Below are 27,800 nucleotides of genomic sequence, written 5' to 3'. Positions count from 1 at the left end.
TACATGTGAGGTTAAGACAAGAGAATACTAGTTTTGTGTTTGATGGTAGAAGATGTGGATTAGGGTTGAAGTCGGGATATGGATCACTATCATCAATGATGTCACTATTATCGTCGCTTATTACCGTAGTTAAGTTCAGATACACCTACCTACCTTTACGCAGTACACAAGCCTACTTGTAGTACGTAAATTGGTATTTACTTTAAGCCTGATTGTGGATGTTGAGGCGATATCTTGATACGTAGATGAATGTATAGGAGTAGATGTACTTAGTTTTCTAGAGACGCCCGAGAAGTCATAAGCTTCACTATCCCCTCCACATTCACAGTCGCTCCCCATATCATCCGTGATATAGAGAATAAATCTGTCTTATTCACTTGATCGTATTGATTCATATTCTCAAAGAGTAACTTTGGTTCTAGCTTGCTTCTTACTGATATCCCCACCTGAATCATCAGAGTCCATTCTGGAAAACGGGAAAGATAAATAATAAATTGAGCTATACTGAAAATTTATGTTTACATTTTGTTATTTTCTATAAATAATTGTTACATTGAACAATATAATAAATCAATAAACTAAATTGAGCTAACAATTCTTGTTCAAAAATAAAAATCCTTCTAGCCTGAGGTTACTTTGACATTTGGAAGATTGGAGGATGTAGCCTATGTCAAACTTGTCTAGTGACACGGTTATGCACAACTAATAGAAAAAACTTTTTTAGAGACAAGTCAAATTTGGTTTTTATTTATAGATGGAATATATGTTCAAAATTAACATATCACACATTTTTAAGATTAGACTGTGGAACAACAATACTTGGTGTAAAATAATTATAAAATCTGTTCAAATAAAAGCGTATTACAAAGTTTTAAATGTTAATCATATTTCTTATTTCAACAAATGCTAATAACTTTTTTTATGGTAAACTTCCCTTTTACAGTAAAAGCACAATTTAGGCAAGCATCACCAATATGGGGTTTAATTAACACAAAATCAGTGTTATGGGAGTTCAGAAAAATATTTCCCAGGATCCAACTGAAATTTGTTCCTCTCCTTGACTTCAGCTGAGGCAGCTGATCTCAGTAAAGCTTATTTTAGTATCATTGGTCATACGATAATGAACTTTATTGTTCATGGCTAAAATACGTATTAGCAGCTGATCGTTGAAACTGCGCCAAAATACAACTGTCCGCAGAACAATTTCTGAGATGGCAATTTATAAAATATTTACCACGGTGCATTAACTAGAAATACCTGAATTTAACGTGACATACAAAGGGTTAAAATGTCGAATATCCCTCTTGGTAGGAGTAACAAAAGCTTTTCCATTTCTATCGTTAGAGAATGTCTTGAAGAATTGAGTGTGAAAATAAAATTTTTTAACTTTACCCAAACGAAAATTGATTGCACCACCCTATTATCAGATATTGCGGTGGTTACAGCTCTTAGTTGCTTATCTTGTTATGAACCCGTCAACATTATTTTTATTCTTTACTCTATGATAAGTTGCTGATGCAAGGAGTGACGTCAGGTATCAATTGTAATCAACTATATAATCATCGTTCTAACATATTGATGTGTCGTAACCTGATTCTAGTTTTATCATCATTCTGTCTGTAACTGTAAGACGCATAGACTGGGTAAGCGTTAGATAAGGTCAGCTGTTACGTTAGCATTAAAGTGAAATATATATATTTTATAATAATATTTTTATATTTTATTATCAGTTTTACACTGCTTTTATAACCCTAGAAGCCGATATAAAAATTACCGCATGGGAAGGCTGTTCGTTGTTTACGTAGAAAAAAATAGAACTTCACCGTTTTTAAAATTTCAAAGTAGGTGATTATAAAAATATTTACCCTAGAAGTGGCATTTAAAATTTCCCTGGCTAACAGATCGATTTTTTCCTTCGTGCAGAGGTTTATTAAATTGTGTATATATTGCACATAATATGCTAAAACCCTAGAGTGTTATATATTTTGCCATCCGTATATTCCTTAGATTATGAATTCGATACAAAACATTTTTAAGGAATACATTATATATATATATATATATATATATATATATATATATATATATATATATATATATATATATATATAGGTTATATATATATATATGTTATATATATATATATATATATATATATATATATATATATATATATATAATAGTTACTGTTTAAACCGAAGAGTTAAGTCCTTTTTACAAATGTCAAAGTTTTGATTTTAAAAATTCATTCCAAAATATATAAAAGCTTTGAAATTTAATCGTTTCTGTAGGAAGAATTCGTGTTTTCAGGCTGATATCAGTTTTTTACTGTGTTGTCATTAATTTAAACAGTACAAAATGATTAAAAATGCCACTTTTACACATCTGAAAAAATTTTCAATCGTGTATATTGCTTGAAAGTTATTTTTATACATGAAATATTGAGGACTAGTTAACATGATTATTTGTATAGTTATAAATGGCAAAACATAAAAAATTTGCTTGCAAAACAAATTGTGTTTTTAGCTCCAACAGTGCTGAAAAAGTAGTAAATCCAACAGGTTACATAAATTTTCAAAATAACCATATAATTTAAATATAAAAATTTTTAGCAAGTACTATAAATAACATTACTAAAAACTGTTTTAATCAGATGTACAAATAGAATAATAATCGTAGGTTTTCTGACTGATAAAACTTTTGTTTGCTTGTAATTTTTCAAATAAAGGCATAATTTTAAAAATCCGTTGCTTGGAAACTGTAAGACATACATAAAACCAAATAATTGGCCATAGTTGCTCTAGAAACAAAACTGGTGCAACTTTGAGGTTTCTACAAAAAAACACGTATGGAATTTTTCAGTTACCCAATTTTATCGATGCAACTAATCATCTGCCCCGAATCGTAACTTTTACAAATTATCGTACTTTTTTTTTACTGTTCGTAGAAAAATAAAGAAAGGATAGTTACGTTTTATATACGAAAATAAAAGTTCTGAATTTCTTCTTTTCATTGATATGTGCTAAAAATTGGATTAAACATATTTAAACCTTAAGTTAATGCAGAATGGTACATGGTCCTCGGTAAACAAATGGCACCACCTCACAAACAATATTACTTTATGCCTATAAACCTAGTGTTTAATTCAAAATATTTTAACCAGAACCGATGTTACAAATTTACCATGGTATATACAGGTAAGTGTCCATCACAAATCAGGGACGTTATTTTCAAATATGTATATTTTTATACAAAATTGTATATTTGCAGCGATAAAAAATAATAATTAACATTTTTACGTGTGTACAAGGGTAACTCTGAAAGTTTTAAAATACAGTAGAACCTCGTTAATTCGACACTCGATAGTTCGACAGTCCGTATCATTCGACACCAGCCGTGACCAACATAACGTGACAGCAGGGACAAGTGGTGTCCTTGACGGGCCCGCCATTGTTGCCGTGAACGCGCGCCACTGCCCTTTGTATAGCGCATCCTCCTCCCCCTCCCCCTCTGACTCACCCGCTATTCTTAGTCGTCAACTCAGTTCGCTCGTGACGCTGCGGGAGTTAAGACGCGTTTTTGTTCCTTTCGTGATACGTTACTGTTTTACGATCGTTAGACATACGTAGTTGGTGTTACTGAACTGCTTTGTAATTTGTTTGTTTTTTAAAATGTCAGATAAAAAACGTAAAAGGTGCTTTGTTATGATGGAAATGAAATTAGATGCTCTAAAAAGGATTGACAAAGGTGAAAGTGTACAGAAAGTGGCGAGTGATTTGAACGTTGGTCGGTCAACAGTGATTGGATGGAGGAAGTCTAGAAATGAAATTGAGTCTTGGTGTGTGAAAAGAGTGTGTTCAGAATCGTTAGACAAGAGGAGGAGTATGAAGAGGTCTGAGTATGAACAAGTAAGTGAAGCTCTTTTCCAGTGGTTTAGGATTCAGAGGGAGAAAGGGACACCGATCTCAGGACCGATTTTACAGGAAAAGGCCTTGAAATTTTATCAAAACTTTAAAGAAGAGGGAGAGCCTGAATTCACAGCAAGCTCTGGATGGCTGGACAGATGGAAAGAGAGGTATGGTATTAAACAATTGAGCATTTGTGGAGAAAAACTGTCAGCAAATCTCGATAGTTCACATGATTTTAAAATGAAATTTCAAGCTTTGATTGAAGAATTAGGCCTTAGTGGAGAGCAAATCTATAACTGTGATGAAACTGGTCTGAATTTTAGAATGCTCCCAACAAAAAGTTTGGCTCTCAAACAAGAGAAAGCTGCAGCAGGATATAAAAAAAGTAAGGACAGAGTTACTGTGTTGGCTTGCAGTAACGCAACAGGAACTCATAAATTAAAATTGGCTCTGATAGGAAAGGCCAGGAAACCTAGAGCCTTCAAAAATATTAAAATGAATGGTGACCATTTTGACCTCCCCGTTTTTTACAGACACCAATCAAATGCTTGGATGTCAGAGAGCATTTTTAACGAATGGTTTCACAAACAGTTTGTGCCCGAAATTAAGAAGCATCTAAAGTCCCAGAACCTTCCAATGAAAGCACTCTTGATCCTCGACAACGCAACAACGCACCCGGCTGTAGATGTCATTCAAGACGGAGAAATTAAAGCTATGTTCTTGCCCCCTAACGTAACCTCCCTTTGCCAGCCTATGGACCAAGGAGTTTTGGTAACGCTTAAGAAGTTGTATAGGAAGAAACTCCTTTCATGTCTCATTCAAGCCCTAGATGAAGGAGTCGAATTAGTGGATAAGTTAAAAAAAATTGATATGCTGGATGTTGTTGGCTGGATTTCCCAGGCATGGGATGAACTCAATCCCCTAACGCTCGTGCGTTCTTGGAGGAAGCTCTTGGACCACCAGGGAAATGAGTTCAACGAAGAAATTAAAGATGACGAGCTAGCCACTTTAATGGAAAAAATCCCAGGTTGTGAAGAAGCTTCACCTACAGATGTTTTCGAGTGGATGGAACAAGATGAAGAAAGCGGACCAACTTCAGAGGAAGAAATAGTTGATGCTTTAAAATCAAGAGAGGATAGTGAAGAAGAGTCAGAAGACGAAAGATACCACTCAAAAATCAAAACTGACACACAGCGAAGGTGTAAAATTCTTCGAGGGAGCGATCCAGTATTTACAGGAACAAGGGACGACTGGAATGGACATTTTGTTTCTTCGACGATTACGTGACGAGGCGGCTCGGCGAAGAAACCAAAGTGAAAAACAATTAAAAATCACAAACTATTTTGCGTTGTAAAAAGTAAAACATGATGTAACCATGTTACAAGTTATAGTTGTCCCATATTAATTTATTTTTGTATATACATTTTGTTTTTTATCTAGCCTATATTATGAATTGAGTTTGTTTATTTTTACATTTATTCATTTAATCATTAACTATTTTAAGAGGAAGAAGTACAGCACTGTAAAACAATGTAAGTTGATACATTTTGTTTCATCAGTTTAATATTTGTTTAGTTGTACATTGTTAATTAAATTACAGTCCATCTTAACATAAACTCGCCTTTTTAATATTCCTTGTGTTAAAATCTATATACTCCCTATAGTTCGACATCTTGATAGTTCGACACCCCGTTAGTCCACAAAGTGTCGAACTATCGAGGTTCTACTGTATATGAATTTTTATTCTAAACTTCGCCAAGCGTTAGGTGTGTTTAATGCCCCTCAGCATCAAAGCACTTTTGAGATGACGACTTTTGATGCTTTTTCGGCCAAAGGTTTTTGCAGAAGTGAGAGAAGAGGAATTGTTATGGTATAAAAATAAACTCTTAATGTTTAAGTCCTGAAGATTTTCTGTTAGGCATTGATCAGTGAAAATCCATTGCGCCCCCTCCTGCACTAACTTAGTCCCGTAATCCTGAAGAAAACAGCGTACATTACTTTTTCACCGATCGTTGTTTTCTGACCTTTGTGGGAATGGCTAGCTATAAACACCCATACGCGACGCTCCTCGATTTGGAACTTCATAAAATGGTATGTATGTCTTATCACCTGTGGAATTTCTAGAAATAATCCGATGACCATCATTATTAAGCAGCTAGAGGGAGCAGTTGCTCGTAATTCTCACACGCTCAGCTTTTTGGTCATCTGTCAAATCATTATGCTATGCAATATTATTCAATACAGCAGATATGAGTATAATCACTAGATAGGTTACATCGTTAAATAAGTGCAGTGTCTGTCCTTTCGATTCATAGCACGCACCCGATAAACCGTTGCTGGGTGACAGCAGAATACGGCCATCCTGAACGTGTGTCGTCTGGAAGCAGATTAAGACCTTTTTAAAATGTCGAATATCGCCTCGGAACTGTAGCACAGGATGGTTCTTTAGAACCAAAGGCAATTTGAGACGTTTGAAACACTCGTTTTGAAACAAACCTACTTTAAAATCATAACCCGAAAATGCTTTCTTGATAACACATGATTTCACGAAATTTATCTTTACGAACAGACAACACAAATATACCGATGAACCCTAGAAGATGTCAATCAATTGTCTGAGTGCCAATCAGTACCTTGTTTCAAAACTTTCCGAGTAATATTCTTATCATTATGAGCCTGTTAGTTTGGTTATTTAAACGAATATGTGACAGAAACGGCCAAGTATAATATAATTGAATCGTCCCGTTATTTTGTTTCATTTTATATAATACATATTTTCGCAACTCTGTCACTCATTACTGGCTAGTATAAGTTTACTCCGATATTATTGGAACTAAATTCTTGGCGGGATAAATAACCTAATTGGCACGCGTAGTAATGTCTCTCTTCAACTTGTAGCTGAATATCTTGCTGCCGAGCAACTCCTCACGCGCCTTGTCCGTGAGTTTGAGCTACGGGGTTTTGAGTTTCTTTTTGAGAGCCCCCAAGTACTTTGATTACAACTTCGAGTACTTCCAGTATTCATGTGTTAGACTTCTAGTCTTCTAATCTTCCTTTTTCCGACTACAGCTGCAATGTCAAGCCAAGATGCTGACGCCGCGCGTGTCAGTCGACATCGACGTGAAGTGAAGTCAATTTAAAGTTACCGTATATTAAATTATTAAGCTCGTAGGTAAAATTCCATAGGACATTGGAACCATAGGCCCACCCCCAAGATATAATTTAAGTTCATTGTTACTCTATTTTCAGCAACTTGGCAACATATTATTTTATTTTCAGATCTAGTGGCGGTGCTTATAGGTTTTAATTGCCACAATTAAACGTATTAGTAAACTTCGCAAATCGAGTATTTATTACTACAACCTCAGTGATATCCAACCCCATGTGTTTCGTCCATTTGGTACAATATACAGAGTGGAACAAAAAGGTTGGGTTGGCTATACATTTTCAGATTCTGTGTGTGATTCTAAACTAAAAATGAGGAATAACTTTCTTCCAATTTCCACTTCGGTTTCCCGCTAGCCGCCATTTTAAATTTTTATTATCTCTAAAACTAGTAAAGCTAAAGAAAACAAATTTGGCACATAGGTTTGAATAAGTAAGAGAGAAAAATATTGTGCTATTTTCTTTAAAATTAACAAAATGGCGTTTGTTAATAATTTTTGAAGTCAAATAACAGAAAAATAAATAAAATAAAAAGCAAGGGAGTTCCATCATGCATAAACTAACAGTGCTCTCTCTCACACCCAAGAGACCATCATCTAAAAATCCTGGCAAATCGTGTTGTAGGAACGTCTGTAGTTTTCATTATTTAGTCTATCAGGTAATACAAAAGGACCTAATAAACAGTTTCCGATGATGCCTAATGTCTGAAATGATAATTTTTATCCTAATTCAATATATGACCTAAAACATATTTTCAAAACTATGCAATTTTTAAATGTTTCTTATAAAATCGGGATTAACTTATTGTTGTTTCAGATACATTGTTGCCATGGCTAAAAACAAGAGATGGGTTTATGCTCATGAATTCAAAGGCGAACCAAAGGAATCAGACTTTGAGTTGCGGGAAGAAGATATTCCACCACTAAAGGATGGAGGTAAAGGAATGTTTTCTTAAAAATATTTATATTGACATGTATCTGTTTTGTAATTAAACAAATGTACTAAATCTTATATTTAAGAACTATACACATACAAGAAGTATTAATATATTGATTTTCAGGCTTAAAAACAAAATCAATGAAATAATTATAACTCTAAAATATTGCTTTGTCTTTAAGCCACATTTTACAAATCATATAGTATATAAGCAAGTAATACTGCACATTACAATGATTCAATGATCAGTACAGAATATCATAAGTGTAATTTTATTTATGAGGCATGTTATTTTAATACCGAAACTTGAAAGCCCTCATTGAGTTCATGCATGGGTGTTTTAGAGCACTCAAAATTTTTACATTTACTGGGCTTTACATTTTTAAGTCTATTTTGTATATCCTAAGGAGCTCTCGTAACCTCCAGAAAGTTAAAGCTGATCACAGGTTTTCAACCAGGCATGGCAACGATATCCGTATTCCCAGACATTGCATTACTCTCTCCGAGGGTCAGATGTCTCACACGGGATTTTTGTTCTTTAATAGGTTACCTTCTCAAGTAAAAATGTGCCAAGGTAAATCATTTGAAAACAAATTAAAAAAATACCTTGTAGACGTATTAAAAATTTTACTCATTGGAAGAATCTTTAAGCATCACATAGTTTTCATATTCTGAATTTTCTTACAATTGCTTATGATAAAATAGTTTGTTTTTCTGAAGAAGATCCCTGACGGAGCCGGGTCCTGGCGACTTCTCCCACACTCTAAACATCTAGCTGGAAAAGTCTACCACATTAAAATATACACCGAATATATATGTCCGAAATAAACTTTTACTGTTTGGATAATATTCATCCATGTATTCAAGTAAAAGACAAATATTTTATGTGTTATTATGGATTGTTATAACAAACAATATGAGTGTTAAGTTAATAATTAAATGCGTAATTAATGTTTTTGTAAACAGTTACGAATCGATTATTAGTTTTGAGATTTAGAAAATGCTGTATGATACCCTACGTAGGCCTACTGGTTGTGAATATTGATTTGCGTTTATACTATTAGACTTGAATTTACTTAGAACAGGCAATACTGACTGTCTTTATTTGTGAGTGAGGGTACCGAGTACAGTCACAACACTGAATTCTAGACAACAGCGTTCTGCCCGACCGGCTCGTCGCCACTGTACCACGATCGTGTTATGTTACACAATAATAATGAAACGTGTGTGTTGAAAAACACAACGCAAAATATGGAAAAATTTGTTTTCACACAAACCAAACAGCGAGATGTTTAAATCAGGCTTGTATGCTTTTAAATAATGGTAGGCTATATTTAATTCAAATGAATTCCAAACTATCCCGCTGGGCGAACTAAACTGACCTAGCTTCCGTATTTTGTTCAGTAACAACTCACCCATTTTTTAGAAGCCTATGAGGATGAATGAGAAGAACGACTATATGGATCCTTTTGTAAAGCTTTCAAGGACGTAAATTTCTCAGTATCAGCATTCCAATCTGACAAAACAGCAATACTCCGTTTGTTTAATGCGATCAATGGCCTGTAATGTCTCTCACCCTCAATAAAATAAGTCAGATGTTCTACTGAAAATGTGATTTCAAACCAAATAAGCTGTATGTCCTAATTATGATTTTTCATTATCGGTCAACTATTTTTACGTCATTAAATGATCATGAGAAAGCTAATGATAATCTTGCAGAAACTAACGAAGAAATACAACAGGTATTCTGAACATATGACAATCTTTATTTAATGCCGGTAACCTTGGTACTTCTCAACTGTAATGTTGGCTTGCAGTGCTTGCACATTGAATTAAGCGTATAAATTGCTGATATAATAATTAATTCATGAGAACTTACAGGAACCAACGATATGCAAATATCGAAAACCTAATTATCATATTTAAATGAAGGTAATCTACGGTTATGCTGTGAAATAAAATTGACCTTTTCACATGTAATCAGAGCTTTAAAAATAATAATACTGCTGAACTAATGAATGTTGCATCAGATCAAACAGGAACAAGCGACGTATATAGAAAATGTGGTAAAGTTATAAGTTGCATACGTTGTATCCCAGACCTCTGGCGAACGTGACGCTTAGCTGTATTGTCGCCTGAAGACACACAGACTGTACTCCCTGTCTGTAAGCGAGATGTTTAGCATGTGAGAGAAGTCATCGGGACCAGCCTCACAGGGATCTTCTTTAGAAAAACAAACTGTAGTCATAGTTGTGGTATTGGTCCAGGACTTGAAGAACATTTTCATGCTAAGCATGTTTTATTGAATTATTTTTTAACAGACCACGTTCAGCTTAATAATGGCATAATACAATCAAAGGAGTCATCTCCATACAAAACCAGTATTACAAAAACCTCATGAGTTGTAGGTTGCTCAGCCATACTGAAGACAGAATGGCAGTCCTTGCAAACATTACAGTGATGCAATGCCTTTCTATTTGCTGCATTATTTTTTAAAACCAGAATGAATATAAACCATGGATTTGTTAATATTTGTAACAACGAACAAATGTAACTGTACATGTTACAATGATTACAACAATGGTAAGTAAGAAAAAGATTTTCAACCTCACAAAATATTACTTAACAGTGTACTTCTTTTAGAAGCACGTATTTCTTCCCGATTACGCTTAGCACATTGCCAAACAACCAGAGGGGAACATTTTGCATACCTACTTTGACATTAGTTCACTCAAATGTATTTCACACACTGTTAACTTGTAACAGGTAAATTATTAGTTATGTCTTAAGTACAATGTATTACAAAAAATTTAAACCTTAAACAGCAAGTCCAACTGGATCAACCTTTTTAACTCCGGTTTGCGGTATCGTTTTCAGTTCAACTAGACCTTTAAAATGATGTACAACTCAACATAGGCTGTCATTAAAAATTTTCTTCGTACCCCCGACGGGCCGTCCCCCAAATCCGATCACCACGTAGTCTACTCAAAGAAATAGGTTACTATTACCAGTAACGATATACCAAATTTAGTAGTGTTGTCTCTTTTCATTTAAAGTCGTCTTAAGACTAAACTGTCACTCTGTATATGATTTTTACTCCGCCATACTAGGTGTTAGGAAGGCTTTGGTATAAAAGGAATGGGGGAGGGGGTAATTACTAGATTTTCTAAGGTTTAGTATTAAGTTTATAGTATTTTTTTCATAACTATGTTATAAGTTCTGTTACAGAGGTGCTGTTTGAGGCTGTCTACTTGAGTGTTGACCCATACATGAGGTAACGTTGTTTTAATGGTTATTTTCATAAGTATCAAACTGGTTATCAGCTGATGAGTTGCATCAGCGATTATGAAAGGAAATTACCTAATTTTGAGCAAGTTTCAACTGATGTAATGTCGTCTTGAAACTAGAAATGGTCTAAGCAGCGAAACATAATTTTCCAGAAGAACCAGAACAAAATTATACACCATTGAATTTTTTTCTATGAGCGACAATTTTGGTCATGGATACTTACATGTTAATTTTTTTATTATTACATAGTCATTTAATCATATGGTAAATATATTGTTGGATAGTCGTAATTCAAGATCTGAAAACAATTAAAATATTTTGATTGTTTTGGACTGATAGAAAGAATTACGACTAGAAAAGAATCTTAATATCGGGCGTCACCTCGTTGGTTTTCTTTGTTAGTTGTAATTGTATTGATAAAAATAAGATAATTGTTTGATTATGTATTTCATTATGAGTTTGTATGAGTATTTCCAGTTTGATAATTTGCAGATATGATCTTGGTTCCGTCTCTGCGTAACAATCATGTATGCATTGATTCCTTTAAACACATATACTGAAGAAGAAGACATTTTGTATTAATCATATAAATCATAAGAAAGATTTTGATAAAAAATAAGAGAAATATAAAATTATTTGTGTTTATAACAGATTTACTTAAACTAATAGTAAAATAAAATAGTCCCTATCTTGTACTGTGTAGTGATAGATACAAACGCCTTGAATGAAAGTACACTTTGATCAGCTGAAAATTACCACCTCAAAGACAAAAAAGTGAGTCTATGTTAGTAACCCAAGCTCCCTAAAGGCTCCCATGCCTGACTTTTCTATTTAAATTTGGCAATAATTCTCACTTCTTCTAATTCCTGCAAGGATACACAAGATTGAAATTAGCTATTCTAAGGACGTTTTGTGAACAGTGTCTAGTTAGATGGTTTGGGGATAAATGTCTGAATGAAATCTGAAGCATCGTACATTCACAAAAAAAAATTACTTATAGAATATATGCATCATTCGTTAAGGTAACCAGTCTTTATATTAATGCTAAAGGTATTATAGGTATCAACATTTTGATTTGTTGACATTTTAAAACAGATTTAAACTGATACATAATGTTATATCTTTTTTAGTGTTAAATTTTCCATTTTAAACCTTTGCACTCTTTTTTTAATATGAAGATGTTCCAATAACTTTCCTATAAAACTGGACAGCACTATTTTCTCATTCTGCTCTCATTTAACTGCCCACGTCTACCGCTTAAATCTCCAATCCAGTCAAACTGGATAAAACTAAAATGCTCGATTCCCTTTCCTGTCCATTAGTGCTTGACAACTTCAAAGTTTTAGACTTTTAATGTTGTAAATTCTCTATTGCTCTTTTCCATCTGGATAGTGCTAGAACCTGTTGGTAACATATGAAACTACAAGCTGTATTGTGAAATTCCGGTTTTTCTGCCAATGCGATAACAGGTCCAATTAATATGCGTTTTATAGTTATTTTTCCAAATATATTCTATTTTTCACGTTTTTGTGTAGTTTTATACTTAAAAATTTGTGTAAAAACATGAAGTAAAATTTTAGAAACCAAATAATATCTGAGACATTGGTGGTACTGAGTAAATGTTTGCATAATTACAATGCAGTTAAAATGTTACCATATTCATTCATTTATATTATTTAATCAATGCTGTCTATCCTTCCACATAATATACTGTGCAATTGTTTCGTTACACAAACATAAATCCTGGATACACAATAGTTCACTTCAGTACATTGGGTTTTCAGTATTTCAGTTTCTATGTGCTTACAGTTAATATTTTAGATCCTTAAAAATTTCTCTCCCAATAATTCAAAATGGAAAATAAAGCTAATAGTCATGCCTAAGATGTTTCATATTAATTTAATGTAAAAAAATAAAGGAATTATCAGGTAATTAAGCTTTAATGACAGATATACAGGTTCCGTATAAGTTTTATTCGTTTTAAGTAATATTGTTTTATACACTACAAACATCTAGAAGTATGAGAAATTTTGTAATTTCAATCTCAACTAGTTAAGAAACAATTTAAAATGAGGCAATGAAAGATAAGGTCAGTTGATTGTGAAGTATTTTTCTTAGACAAGGTTACCACAGAGTTATTTTTACTTTCAAGAATGTGTAATTTTTGTAATTGTATTTGTTGATCAAAATCATCTATACAGGGTGTGTAAAATATCTAGAAAAGCTTTTTATCTGTAGCAGATAAAATTTAAAACTGTACACAATGTTGTACACCTATCTTAACTACTCTGTTATGCAATAACCTTCACACGCTCACATTGACGTCTTTGGGGAGTGTTGGAAATCTTAAATGAAAGCATAGGGCAATATGCATAACATTTTAAAAGTATTATTAAGATATAATATCACAAACCACTGTGTAAATAATGGCAATATTGAATCTTACATGATCACCATTCTGTATAGGATAAATGTTTTGGGAGTCTTGACTATTACAAAATAGTGCGTTGGTTACATACTCAAAGTGCTCCATTTTTTATAAAGCGATTCCTAAAACATTTATATTGTAAAAAATGGTGGCCGTTTAAGATTATTTCAAAAATAAGATCAGTAATGTCAGATGTGATTTGTGGCCTTAATGTCTAATAATTAATATCTTTAAAATATTATGTATATTATCAAAGTGTAATAAACAAACTCTCTAATTTATAAAATTTCGTATTTCATGTTCACAACTCATCATTACTCTTCTATTCTGAATCATACTTATTACATCATAAACAAAAGAAACATTTCACACCAACAATTTTGAACTCCCCCTTTTTACAAAATCTAATCGTTCGTCATGTTCATTTTTAATATACTTCCAGAGCACATAGGAAATATCAATATTGTTAATGTGTTATAATGTAAGGTGAGGGAGTACTTTAGGTTATAGGATTTTATGTGTTTTGTCATGCATAAATATGGTAAAATTCATACTATGCACATAAATTAGGTTAATATATTTATTGCAACTTCTACATTTACAACAGACTTTTATTATATACTTGTAAAGACCAAAAATGTACAATTCAGATTATACACAAATGACGAGTACACGGATCTGTTTATTATTATTCCTGTCCTACACTGCTCTCCAGTTCTCATAAACAGCTGTTACTACACTGGCTCCAGTCCACACTGGTCACATCATTCACAAGAGCTCTTATGCACGTATATACTAGCAACTTTTACTGTTAGGATCCAAAACTTGCTCTATTTGTTGCCAGAGTAAATGTAGCTTTACAGCTGTTCATCTATCTGGCAGGTTACAGTATCGATGTTACAATAAAAACTTAACTGCTCACATAATATCATGAAAACAATTTGTCTAAACAGATCCATGTGCTTGTGCTTGTGCCAAGCGTCAGACGGTTGTTTGGGAGAATTGGAGAACAGTGTTGAACATTAAAATTTCAATTCTAAACATTGTCGATATATCACTTTTAAGTGTGTACAGATTTTGTATTGTCTTCTATTTCTCTCTCAACTTCTCTCGCAACTTTACTCACCTGTGTAAAAGTAGCTTTCAGTTGGCAGCTGTGATCAGACTTATGTCATTAAGGAACTGTATTGCTTTCATGTTTTTATTGTAACAATACTACGATCTGCCCACTAGACTCTGGATCTGTATGAATGGCTGTAATGTTGGCAGCTTTGGTTAACACATAACGACTTTGATTTGAGTTGAAATATTTAAGTAAAAATTTTACACTCACAGTATTGCAGCATCTCATACTATTGTACTGATGACCAAATATGCCATGGTGGTTATTCTCTCACCTGGATTTTGAAGTGTATGCTATGATGGATTTGCAGATCTCAAATAGCCGTGCTTTCCTAAATCACACAAACACTTCCAAAGTTCATTTAGAAAAATTAGTTTTCTTTATTTCAGTATTGTCACAGAACCAATTGGTAAGCTCATACCTATTGTGTTCACTTTTTTATTTTTTGGAGTTAGTTTTTATTAATTTAATTTTTTGCAATATTATTCGGAAATTACTATTGTTTGATTCACTAATTATCTCATAGCTTATCATTTTTGTTCAAAGTTTGTCCTCAGTGTTATACATTTGACATGCCAGTTTACTGCATCCTCCTGCTTTTGTACATTCAATTGATTCTGGAAATTGTGTTGATTGAAATGCCAAACCTCTTCTGTGGCTATCTGCAGAAGCTATTATGGTGGCTATTTCTAAAGAAAGCTATTATTGCACCTGTTTTTAAGAAAGGTGATCATACCCAGCCTAATAGCTTCAGGCCGATCTCTAACTGCCTGTTTTTGGTAAGGTCTTTGAAAGTCTCTTTCTCTCTAGATTATTATCCTTTATAGATAAATTCAAAATCATCTCGGATCACCAATTTGGTTTTAGAGCTGGTAAATCCACAACAGATGCTGTCATTAATTCAGCTAACTGAATTAATAGTTAAAGGTCTTGAAGAACGAAATTCGACGCTTAGCGTCTTTTTAGACTTATCCAAAGCCTTTGACTGTGTGGATCACTTGATCCTTCTTGATCGATTACGTGGATATGGTATCCGAGAAGTCCCATTAAACTGGGTTCAATCATACCTAAGTAATAGGACTCAACAAGTTCAGATCTGTGGTACATTATCTAAAATTCTAAAGCTTTGAAAATAAGATATGGTGTATCCAAAGGATCAATCCTGGGACCTATACTTTTTTTATTATATGTGAACGATGTTCATCATCGGTCAATTCCGGAAATATCATACAATTATGCTGATGACACAACTGTTTCTTTTAAATTGAATAACATTTTAAATCTTGAAATCCAAACTTTTGAAGGGCTGAATAGCTGTACACAATATTTTAATATGCACAATCTAAATACTAACAGTTCTAAAACCAATTATATATTTTTTGTAACCGAATACATGTAAACCGTAATAGGCCAACAGTGATGTTGGGAGAAGAAGAACTCAACGAAATATATATATATATATATATATATATATATATATATATATATATATATAAATTCCTTGGTATATTCTTAGATAGAGATTTGACATGAAATGTACATGTGGATAATGTATGTAAAAAGGTCTCATCAGGCATTTTTTGAGGTACCTGTCAAAATTTTGTTCAAGGCAGATCTTGAGGACGGCTTATTATGGAGTCGTATTTCCTTATCTAGCCTATGGCATTGCATTATGGGGCAGTTGTGGGAATGCAGTTTTTCTGAGACTTTTCAGACTACAGAAGAGAGCGCTCAGAGTGATTCTGAAATTGAAAATTAGAGACTCGTGTAGGAATAAATTTAGGGAACTTGAGTTTTTGTCACTGCCCTGCTTATACATATTTGAGACAATAATATATTGTCATTCGAAGTGTGTGCTGACGCAGGGTAGGGACGTTCATAAGTACAATACTAGAGGCCGGGAAAATATCAGAGTTGCCCAACATAGACTAAAATCTTACGAGAGCCTACCATCTGAAGTTTGTGTAAAATTTTTGAGCAAACTTCCTGATCATATAAAGAACCAGACGAACCCTTTGCATTTTAAACGAATGGCGTTATTTAATATTAAATGAGTTTTATAGCGTGAGCGAGTTTATGGAACATACAACTTGATCGGGCATCTCTCACTGGGTGTTGACATGTCTATTCTTATGTTGACATTGTTAATTTTAGAAGTAGATTTTGTTTTTTTACAAGGTACAACAATTGTTTACAACATTAACATAATTTAGTGGTAAATCTAAAGAGTTACATGATAGTTATAGAGTTATGACGATTGCTATACAAATTTTGTATTTGTCTTCTAGCAATAAAGAATTTTGATTGTGATTGCACAGATTAATAATTTGTTTTTAAAAGTTTCCTGTTCTTTGGTATCAAAACATTGATTATCGTGTGTCTTTACCTACTAAGAGTAATTCTAAGGGGTTTACAGGTAGGAAAACAGTGCCCTGAATTGAAAAATAAACAATTAAAAAAAGTATCTAAATAAAATATTGTTGTTTTTCAATAGGATGATGATGATATAGCAGCGGGTATAATAATACAACTGTGTACAACTCAGTATACCTGTACATTATGATTGGGTAGACAAAGATCCAATGTATGATAGTAGCTGCTATAAGTTGTATTTATTTGTTGCAGGATGTATGTGAACATAATAGGACCTCCTGAATACACTATGATTGGTAGCCAAATTGCTAGGTATGTATTGCTAGGCACTTATTGTATTGAGTCAAAATAAATGTGCTAATTGTTGTCAAAAGTAATATCTGATTCTATTCCTTAAATTTAAGGAATTGTTTTATGTAAACTTACAACCTCAATAATAAAACAGTTTTTATACAACGCTATTAAAATTGAACTGACAGAATGATGGATTTATAGAGTAGTGGAGAGCAGACATAAATCTTACAAGGTCGGCAACATCGTTGTTGGCGACTTCGGTTGGCAACTTTTCACTGTATGTGATCCAGACAACATTACCACACTTTTTGGCACGAAGGACAAACCTTTAATTCTACCTGACTTTGGTGGCTTGCCATCTTCATTGGCCTTGGGAGTTTTGGGCATGCCAGGGTAAGTTGGAAAAAGTTCAAAATATACAATTAGTTGTTTAAATATGAGACACACCAAGAAAGTAAAAATACAACAAATTTTTTTAACAGCTTTTTTTATATGAAAAATTGTACAACAAATATGTTTCAAAATGATTTCATAAACATTTGTCATACATAGTTGGTTCATATTCAATTATCTTTATTAATTTTCTGTATAGTATTATAGGTGAATAATGTCAATGGTAATTCTAGAATAAAAAAGCATGGCCTAAGATTAATCAAATTATCAAAACTCACTCAATAACTCCGTAAAAACTATGTATCTTACTAGCTGTTACACGTGCTGACTTCACATACATTTTCAAAATTGAAGTCCTTATACTACTTAGTGAAAGCACTTATGATGTAATATGATGAATTCATATGAAATGTTTCAAACGTAAGTAGGCATACATCAAGTAGATATTATATAAGTGTTCGTGGCTAGGAGTATAAGTGTTGAATCTGACTCTTATATCATGTCTTGCATGTGTGGGAGCATTTCTGGTTCAAATCTATTACATTTCTGCCACAGCTGGGTCTACTTGTTCCCTGATCAAGAAAATACAAATACACAGGTCTCAGAAACCTACTTCGGTTAAAAAGACTTTATTTCTTGCCCTTGTCATATACGTCTGGTCTAAGATATTTTCACTACCATAGTAGAGTTTGCCTTGATGTCCCGATAAAGAAAGAATATTTACATACACAGAACTTAGAAGATTGCTTCCGTTAAAAATTAAGGTTAATGCAAAAGCTCACTTTCATGGAAGATGCATTTTACTTAACTGCAATTTAAAATTTTAAAAGATAAATGTTTTTTTATTGCTATAGTTGATTATACGTTTGTGATGTTTCAGTAATACAGCTTTTTTTGGGTTCTTGGAGATCTGTAAGCCCAGTGAAGGAGATGTTGTAGTAGTGAGTGGGGCTGCAGGAGCTGTGGGCAGTCTGGTGGGACAAATTGCCAAGATCAAAGGTAATCATTCCACTAATGAATCATATGATCAGATCTGAAACCCCAAATAAGGGAAGAATGTGGTACTGATTAGGATTGCAGTAGCTGTGAGCAGACTGATGGGACAAATTGCCAAGATCAAACATAATCTTGCCACTAATGAATTATATCATCAGATCAGAAAGTCCACAGAAGGGGAAGTTATGGTAGTGAGTAGGGTTGCAGGAGCTGTGAACAGTTTGGTGGGACAAATTGCCAAGATCGATGATAATCTTGTCACTAATGATTCATATCATCGGTTCTGCAATATTGTCACTAAATGAATAATATTATCAGATTTGATACCCCAAGGAGTAATTTTGCTATAGTAATTGTATCATCATAGTTTATACCCAAGGTGTTTAGATGGTGAAGAGCTAAGCTCCAGGATCTGTAGTTTGCCTGGTGGTATAAATAATAAAAATCAAATGTAACTTGTAACTAATGATCATTTGACTAACAATTGAAGACTGTTATGCCATGTCATTGTAGGAAAAATGGATATTTTGCCTTTTTTCATTTTATTGTGATTTACAGTACAATTTTCTTGGAAAAGATTTTCTTGGTTGCAATCTTGTTTATACATAAACAACTTAAAAAACAATCTGTCCGAAGCTGAATACATTTGAGATAATTGTTTATTAAGTCCAACATTTTCACATTAAATGATAAAAAGTACTTGCTCCACCAAGATAAGTACTGTTTGTGGCTTTATGTTATTTATTATATGTATAATTACTATAAGAAAACAATTCTTATCAATATAGAAGAAAGATACAGAAAATAATACACAGGTATACTCTCGTTCTGTTAGAATGATTCACTAAAATCATCCTTAGGGTCACGTTACGTTTCTCTAAATAATATTTGAATATTTTCAATAATCAACATCTATGGTCAAAAAATCAGTAAAAGTGCTTAAGAATAAGGAAATATGATAAAAAAGTATTAGACATTCAGTGTGTAGAATATTACAAATCTATGGAAGTGGTATAATTTTAAACAATATTTTTAGGCTGCCACGTGATTGGGATCGCAGGCTCAGACGAGAAGCTGGCCTGGCTCAAGGAGGAACTCAAGTTTGATGGAGTTATTAACTACAAGACACAGAATGTTGCAGCTGAGCTGAAGAAACTTGCTCCAAAGGGTGTGGATTGCTACTTTGACAATGTAAGGTTGTTTTCAATCAATTATTTATTTAGCAAAAAATAAGTTTATATGGGTACGGTTTAAATATTATGAGGCATGTTAGTGTGAAGTGGATGGTAAGGGATAATGAGTTTGGAATGGTAAGTGATAAGAATCACCACATATGGGATGTACAAATCACTTTATATAAATCAAAATAACAATTGGGATAATTTCAATCAACTGCAATGAATTCATTAGTACAGATGATAATAATTATTATAGTAAATTAATAAAATTAATTTAATATATGTTTTGAGGAAGATATAGATAGCTGTCACCCACTCACTACAAGTGAAAACTATATTGAAAAGAAGTTTATAGCTTTCATAGTAAAATATGATTTGGTTAGAAGAAATGTTAAAGAGTTTTCAAAACTGTATATCTACATTCTTTTCCAGACATTCCTCATTATAATTTATAAGTGTATTGAACTTCATGCTAAGGGATCATCAAGTACTGGAACAAAACTTTTAGTGCACATCTCAATTAACAATATGTTTAAGTTTAAACATGAGTATTTAATAAATAAAGTTTTTATTCACAAAAAGAATGTTACACTAGTCGGTTCATAAAATAAATGTAACTAATATTATTGTCACTAGCCATAAGGTTGTAACTTATTTATAATTTTTTAACAACATCAATAAGAAATTAAATACAGAAAATCATGTATATGTAAACTATGTAGCCCATATATGTAATTAAAATAATGAACATAAAATTAATGTGAATGGACAACCCTATTTAATTGTACTTACTATGTGCACACAACAAATAACACATTTTAACTAAAATTAGAATGTTGTTGAAATAAAATAATTTTTTACTCCTTGTTTCTAGGTTGGTGGTGAAATCAGTTCACATGTTGTATACCAGATGAAAACATATGGCAGAATATCTGTGTGTGGATCAATATCATCTTACAATAATGATATCAGCTCTATACCTAAAGGTAAAATATTCACTCTGCTTATTATAATTATGTCCCTCCTCAACTTACCTGTTGATCCACCCTGACAACTAGCATTGATCTTTTTTAGATGTTCAAAGAAGGATTTTTTTACCACACATAAGATGCTATAGTCTGGCCAGAGTGAAATGGCTCACCTTAATTTATTTTATACTAAGCATTTTATATTTAAGCATTATAACCCTTCCAACAATTCAGAGAAAGAAACTAATCCAATGATTGTTACTCTACCAATGACACCTCTCTCTCTTCACCCCAAAGAGTGAGTGCTTGAAGTTGTTTACAAATTATCTTCTACTTTTCCAAAATGGAGGAATAGGATGATACAAGAATTATACAAGTGTTAAGACCTATCATGTGGAACTTTAAGTTAACTCCAAAGTAGCGAGCTAAATATATTGTTACATGTCATTCATAAAATAAGCAAGAGCCCATGTTATTGATTTTTAGTTATTATATTTAAAATTTTGAATGTATAATTATTTTGCTTGTCATTACAACATTTAATGGACTTGCTGATGGACTCTTTTCCCGTAAACAGGTGTATTGTCTATATGTGAACTATTTATAATATTTTACAATATTATATAAAATATTTTAGAAAATAAATACATAACATAACAAACTGCTTATCACATATTTTAGGATAAGCTCAGATGATTATTTGTTAGCGTTTGAATAGCAATTTTAGAGTTTTTATTTTAGTCAAATGGAAGTGGTTACAAAAACCAAAAAACATTTAACCATTTAGAAACAAGGCACAGTAGTCAAGATTGTGACAAAGAATAAGGTGTGTTCTCAAGATGCTATTGTAAGACACAAACATATTAAGAAATTCAGAAACATTTTGTGTATAAACTTAAAAATTATTGAATTTTTAAAATAAATACGAATATATTTTCATCTTCAACATACAATTGTTTATATTGTTCATGATATACCAAAGAAATTGCTAAATATAAAATGGCTGCAGTTAAAAAATCAATTAAAATAAAAAAGGCCTAGTCTCGCAGTAGACACACTTGTATATTGGTGGCTCAGCTGATGTAGTCAATTGTAAGGTCTCTCTGCACTAAGACTGTCAGCAATACAGTATTCACAATCTGACATATTGCAGTAGATATTAATAAATTAATATTTGCAATTGAAGTAAACTGTGCATTTTAAAGGGAACTTCTTTTATCGGTTATATTTTGTTCCTACAATAGAAAATAGTCCATAACCAGTCTGGATAGGACCAAGTCTGGATATTCTAGATTGTAATGTAAAGTTTCATTATTTCTGCAAATAATATGTTACAAAAATCAATGAACGAGCAAAATAAGGCAACAATATAATTAATTGTTGCAGAGAGCTGAGTAGGTACATAACCTTACAATATAGTTCTAATAAAAATCAAGCAAAAAACACTTTATCTTTCAATATTATTTTAACTTAAATGTAATGTGTTTCTTTTCCTGAAGAAAATAGGATTAGGTTTCTGAAATTTTACTAACATTTATCTGTGGTGTACTTGGTGCCAGCACCTGTGATACAGATGGCTCTTTTGATGAACCAACTGAGTATGGAGGGGTTCCATGTCCAGCGCTGGATAGATCGCTGGATGGAGGGTATCAAACAGAACTTACAGTGGATACAAGAGGTAGTGTTATAGCTATTGCTATCAGTGCCTAATAATATTAGAGTTGTGTTTTTTTAAGTAAGAAACGGTGTAATACTTTAGATGTATCTTACAAGTTTAAAAGTGGTTCTAAACTCGAATACCACTCATATTTTCTGCAGGTATCTTTGAAATTGTAACTAATATCAGTCAGGACTTATATCTATATTTTCACAATCTATATATTCACTTAAAAACTCGTTATGTTTTCAACCATAAAACAGTCGATAACTAACCCACACATGTCGGCACTGACTATTTACTTTTCTCTTTCTGGACAAATACATACGGTAACTGAAATAAATATTACAAACACACAAAAAACACAAGTTTCAAACTGCAGAAGCTGGGTTTAGTCTTGCTGGTTCTGATTGTAATACTGAGAGTGACAAAGTAAGACTAGGATAGGCTATTCTTGGTTTGGTGCTAATAACTTACTGGAGCTACAGACTGAGCCACAAACTGGAACCTCAGCTAGTTTAAAGGCCACCTTCCCATCTCCACTCTTCATAAGAGCAAGAAGTACAGTCCACACAAAATATAGTGTTGTTACTATCAGTAACTTTTTCAAGCGAAGTTCATTCATTTTTCAGTGACACTTATACTATGGAGTGGTCTTTACTCAGTTCAATCAGTAGTACCATGCGTGGGGTAGGCTATTTGTGGGAGGTATGGGAACCAAATCACTGTTTGTTAATCCTTCTCTCTTTACTCTGCCTGATTCAGTCTGTACAAGGAACATTGGACGATTGCATCACAACATTAGGCGAATTCGTAATTTAACCTAGCGCTCTGATACACTTTAATATAATTATAATTGATGCACTAGGTACTTTATTTCCAAGACTACGTTCATAATTTCCCACTGTGAACCAATAATTTGCTTTTTAAAAATACCGAGAGTACTTGAAAAACTGAATTCCAAGAAAGCAAGGTTTGAGCATTTAGCCGTGATATATATGTCAACAAATATAATTTAATACCTTAATAATATAACAATACATATTAGAAGTACTATTTCAAAGACAAGCTCTAACAATTAAGTCAGCCTTGCAGACGCTAACTTCCTTACTCGTAGTACTGAAACCCATTCTCGCTGGGCTATTCACAGAAATTGATAGTTGCTGTCAGGCCACGGGCCCCCTTTCGTGATACTCTCTTGAGAGCCATATCTGGCCCGTGGGCTGTGGTTTAGATACCCCTGGTATAGGGTATCCCAAGAGTTATTTTCAAATCACTTAGTCCTGAGTCGCACAGCCTCCCTAGATCCCAAGACCTATAATTTCTATTGATATGTCAAGGTTTTGCAGAATACTAGAAACACTATGAGTAAGTCACAATTCAATGGATCAAAGGATCATAAAGACAAAGATTCCATATCACGTTAACTCCAAAAAGCTTTAGAAACTTAAAGACCATTCACAGCAGCAATTTCCAGGCACAGCCTTGATTGCTGCATCTATGTGGCGCTACTCCTGTTCTAGACTGTGATAGCAAACTCAAGGTGAAATTGTTATTCACATTAGAAATTGTTAGGTTATTTTAGATTAGTCTATTAATTCAGTATTGTATCAATATATGATGTTTTCAGGGTAAACTCGTATACAAGGAGACAGTCACAGAGGGGTTCTCCAAGATGCCTGAAGCCTTTATCGGGATGCTCAAAGGAGACAACACTGGCAAGGCAGTGGTTAAGGCTTAGCATTGCCAACCGAACAAACAAAAGTATAATGTTCTAAAATGTAACACCAAGTGCTTGGGGATATTGCAATACTCCTCATACAAATATAAAATGCTTAATACATTGCATTTCAAATATAAAGTATATTTTAACCAACTTATGCCTTATTGTGAATTTTGTTCTCAAGGCAATGTTTGTTTGAAGATTGAGAGCTAGTGATTTTATAAGTCTTCCATAAGCTTTATACTGTTTGTAATGTTAGGTTACATCAATATGAATGTTCTAAGTTATCAATAAAGAGGAACAAGGCCGACTTTACTTATTATAATCAACCCTTATATCCTGTTGTAAGATTACATGTATTTTGAATGCCATATGGTGTGTGTGTTCAAGTTCAAGTTAAAAGTTAAAAAAACGTTTATTTTCTTGTAATATAGAAAGACATACATATTCCATGAGTGCTGTTGAACTCGCGCGGAATAATTTTTATACTAAAACATACTTAAGAAACAATCAGTTGGCATATGATTTATGCTATGTAGCCATTCTTCTATACAACTAACATAATTCACAAATGTTCTTAATTTTATCTTTTTAAAATTGTAATGAGCAATTACAAATAGCATAGTACAACTATGAACCAGCCAATATTACCAATGTTATTCAATATAAAATTTAAATATAATATAAAATAAAATAACAATGACCAACTAATAAGAAATTTAAATATACGAATTATCAAATAAATAAATAAGTATAAATAAATATATATATATATATATATATATATATATATATATATATATATATATATATATATATGTATATATTCCCGGCGGAGCAAGTACTTTTTGTGATTCAATGTTTATTGAAATTATACATATATATTTATTTATTTATTTATACTTATTTATTTATTTGATAATTCGTATATTTAAATTTCTTATTAGTTGGTCATTGTTATTTTATTTTATATTATATTTAAATTTTATATTGAATAACATTGGTAATATTGGCTGGTTCATAGTTGTACTATGCTATTTGTAATTGCTCATTACAATTTTAAAAAGATAAAATTAAGAACATTTGTGAATATATATATATATATATATATATATATATATATATATATATATATATGTATATAAATAACAAGAAAATATAAATATAAATAACAAAAAAATTACTTAAAATTCAGGAGATTCCAGCAGACAATAGGGCTGGATACTGGTCTGGGCACACAAACCCGAACACACGTTATCCAATCCCAATTACTCGAGTACAAATAACAGAGGAACATAATGAAAGCAACAACAACAAAAAATACCTAAATAATGACAACAAAACAGCTGAATGAAACAATAAGTAATAGAACAATTTAACATAATAAATAAACACATTAGCAACGTTATAGTTGTTACCGCAACAGTTATGAAATGTACTGTATCACGCAATACTAGAATGGAACAACAAGAAATAGCATATACATACAAACAATAACTAAAATAGAATATACAAACAATAACTAAAATAGATTATATAAACAATAACAACAATATAAAATAAATATAAACAATAACAAACATGTAAAGCAAAAAGTACTATTAAAAACAGGAAATAAGAAGTATAATAATACTTATACATATAAATTAAATTTCTACTTAATGTCTATACATTAATGCCATCATTTACAAATTGCTTTGCTTTTATTTTAAATTTCGGTTTACTGTCATAGGTGACACTATTCCCAAACTTCCTTATCATTCCATTGTAAATCTCCTTCCCCTTATAACAGAACTCTGTCTACGGCTTATATCTTTAAAAAAATTATCAAGTTTTAAAGTAAACGTATTTGCAGCTCTTGTCCTTACAGTGAATTCTTTAATCTTGTAGGTACTCAGAAACTTATGAACATGCATTAAACATGACAATGTATATTGTTTTTCAAATGTTAAAATATTAGTTTGTAAAAATAAGTAAGTTAATCTTTCAGTTTTTTTTAATAAAGTATATTGTTCTAAGAGGAAGTCTCTGAGTCACTACAAGAGGCTGCAAAACAGTAGGATACGTACCTCCAAAATGTATAATACCAAATCTTAACGTATCTCAACCCATGATAAATACAGCTGTCTCAGATGTTCACTCTTCAAGAAATTCCTGATGAAGTAAAGAGAATAATTGATTTTTGTTAGCTTTGACGTCAAATATTTCACATGTTGGTGCCATTTCAACTTATCATCAATATACAAGCCCAAGTATTTAACTGAATCTACAATTTCAATTTTTGAACAAGAACATTTATATAAACACTGATGTCCGTGACACATTAAGTCAAGTTCATTTCTCAAGTTTTCCTTAGGTATATCAGTGTTGAAAATATAACGCACTTAGATTTGGAGTTATTGATTAACAATTTGTTGTTAATAAGCCATTGGGAAATTTGTTTAATATCTTCATTTATTTTCATTTTTAGAGAATAACGATTTGAAGCTGAACATACCAAGGTAGTATCATCTGCATAAGCGATTATTTCTGAATTTAACTTCATTTCCGATAAGTTATTTATGTACAGGTTAAACAATAATGATCCCATAACACCCCCCACAATATCAACCACATCAAAAGCCTTCTGAAAATCCAGATATAAAGCTAGAGTTACATTTTTTTTCAATGGATGACGCAATGGTATAGACATGGCGCTCCACAGCTAGACCAGTTCCCTTGTTTGGTAAAAATCCATACTGGTTCTTTGAAAATATATTATTATTTAAGAGGAATTGTAATAACTTATTTTTTATACGCATCTCAAAAAGCTTAGCCATTGTATTTATTAGAGTGATGGGACGATACAACATTACAAGTTTGCTATCTCCGGCTTTAAAAATCGGCACCACTACACCTACTTTAAAACTGTTAGGGAATTTTCCTCGTTTCAACGACTTATTGAATATGCTGTATAGCAGTGGAATAAAAACATTGCTATTTTTCTTAATATTAATAATACTAATATTGTCCAAACCACAACTTTTCTTGTTTTTTGCGTTAATAAGAACCGTACTAATATCTGATTAACTTACATTAAAATTATTTAGAACATTATTAAACTTAAAATCCAACTCATTGTCTAAAAACAAATCCTCACCGAAAGCTTGATATTTTAGTTCGCCCACAACATTTGTAAAGTATTCATTAAAATAATTTGCTACTATTTTCTCGTTATTTGTCACTTCCGTGTTAATGCCATTCATATGTATAACTGACAAAGACTTTTTTTGTTTATTCATAATATTCCTAACAATAGACCAATATTGCTTTGTGTTGCCTTTATTTCTCTCAACAAGAGAAGAGAAGTAATTAATTTTAGCTTTTTTTA

The 27,800-nt window shown here is 32.3% G+C and overlaps 2 protein-coding genes across 3 annotated transcripts; both read left to right on the top strand.

Moving 5' to 3' along the window:
* Positions 1–27: 27 nt before the first annotated feature.
* LOC124370497 (prostaglandin reductase 1-like) lies at positions 28–24,740 on the top strand. Of its 2 annotated transcripts, none has more exons than XM_046828799.1 (10): positions 28–181; positions 7,890–8,008; positions 11,238–11,283; positions 17,474–17,533; positions 17,717–17,908; positions 18,789–18,907; positions 19,941–20,095; positions 20,957–21,068; positions 22,610–22,728; positions 24,338–24,740. In XM_046828799.1, the coding sequence occupies exons 2-10, from the start codon at positions 7,903–7,905 to the stop codon at positions 24,446–24,448; spliced, it is 1,020 nt and encodes a 339-aa protein (XP_046684755.1). In that variant the 5' UTR covers positions 28–181; positions 7,890–7,902; the 3' UTR covers positions 24,449–24,740. The 2 variants fall into 2 exon arrangements, with proteins under 2 accessions (XP_046684755.1, XP_046684750.1); XM_046828794.1 differs by lacking the exon at positions 28–181 and adding an exon at positions 1,582–1,643.
* Positions 4,233–5,195, top strand: LOC124352822 (jerky protein homolog-like). Its single transcript, XM_046802520.1, has one exon. It carries the CDS (start codon positions 4,233–4,235, stop codon positions 5,193–5,195), a length of 963 nt encoding a protein of 320 aa, XP_046658476.1.
* Positions 24,741–27,800: the final 3,060 nt, after the last annotated feature.

This window comes from Homalodisca vitripennis, chromosome 1 (genome assembly GCF_021130785.1).
Source record: "Homalodisca vitripennis isolate AUS2020 chromosome 1, UT_GWSS_2.1, whole genome shotgun sequence".
NCBI lineage: Eukaryota > Metazoa > Arthropoda > Insecta > Hemiptera > Cicadellidae > Homalodisca > Homalodisca vitripennis.
Note: the sequence above shows the minus strand (reverse complement) of the source record. Positions and strands in the feature narration are given on the sequence as shown.

What these genes read in the sequence shown, in the direction of transcription:
- LOC124370497 (XM_046828799.1), top strand. Translation starts at nt 7,903, where the DNA reads ATGGCTAAAAACAAGAGATGGGTTTATGCTCATGAATTCAAAGGCGAA. An exon ending in ATTGGTAGCCAAATTGCTAG is followed by an intron (nt 17,534 to 17,716) that starts GTATGTATTGCT and finishes ATGGATTTATAG; the next exon opens with AGTAGTGGAGAGCAGACATA. An exon ending in TGGATTGCTACTTTGACAAT is followed by an intron (nt 20,096 to 20,956) that starts GTAAGGTTGTTT and finishes CCTTGTTTCTAG; the next exon opens with GTTGGTGGTGAAATCAGTTC.
- LOC124352822 (XM_046802520.1), top strand. Translation starts at nt 4,233, where the DNA reads ATGCTCCCAACAAAAAGTTTGGCTCTCAAACAAGAGAAAGCTGCAGCA.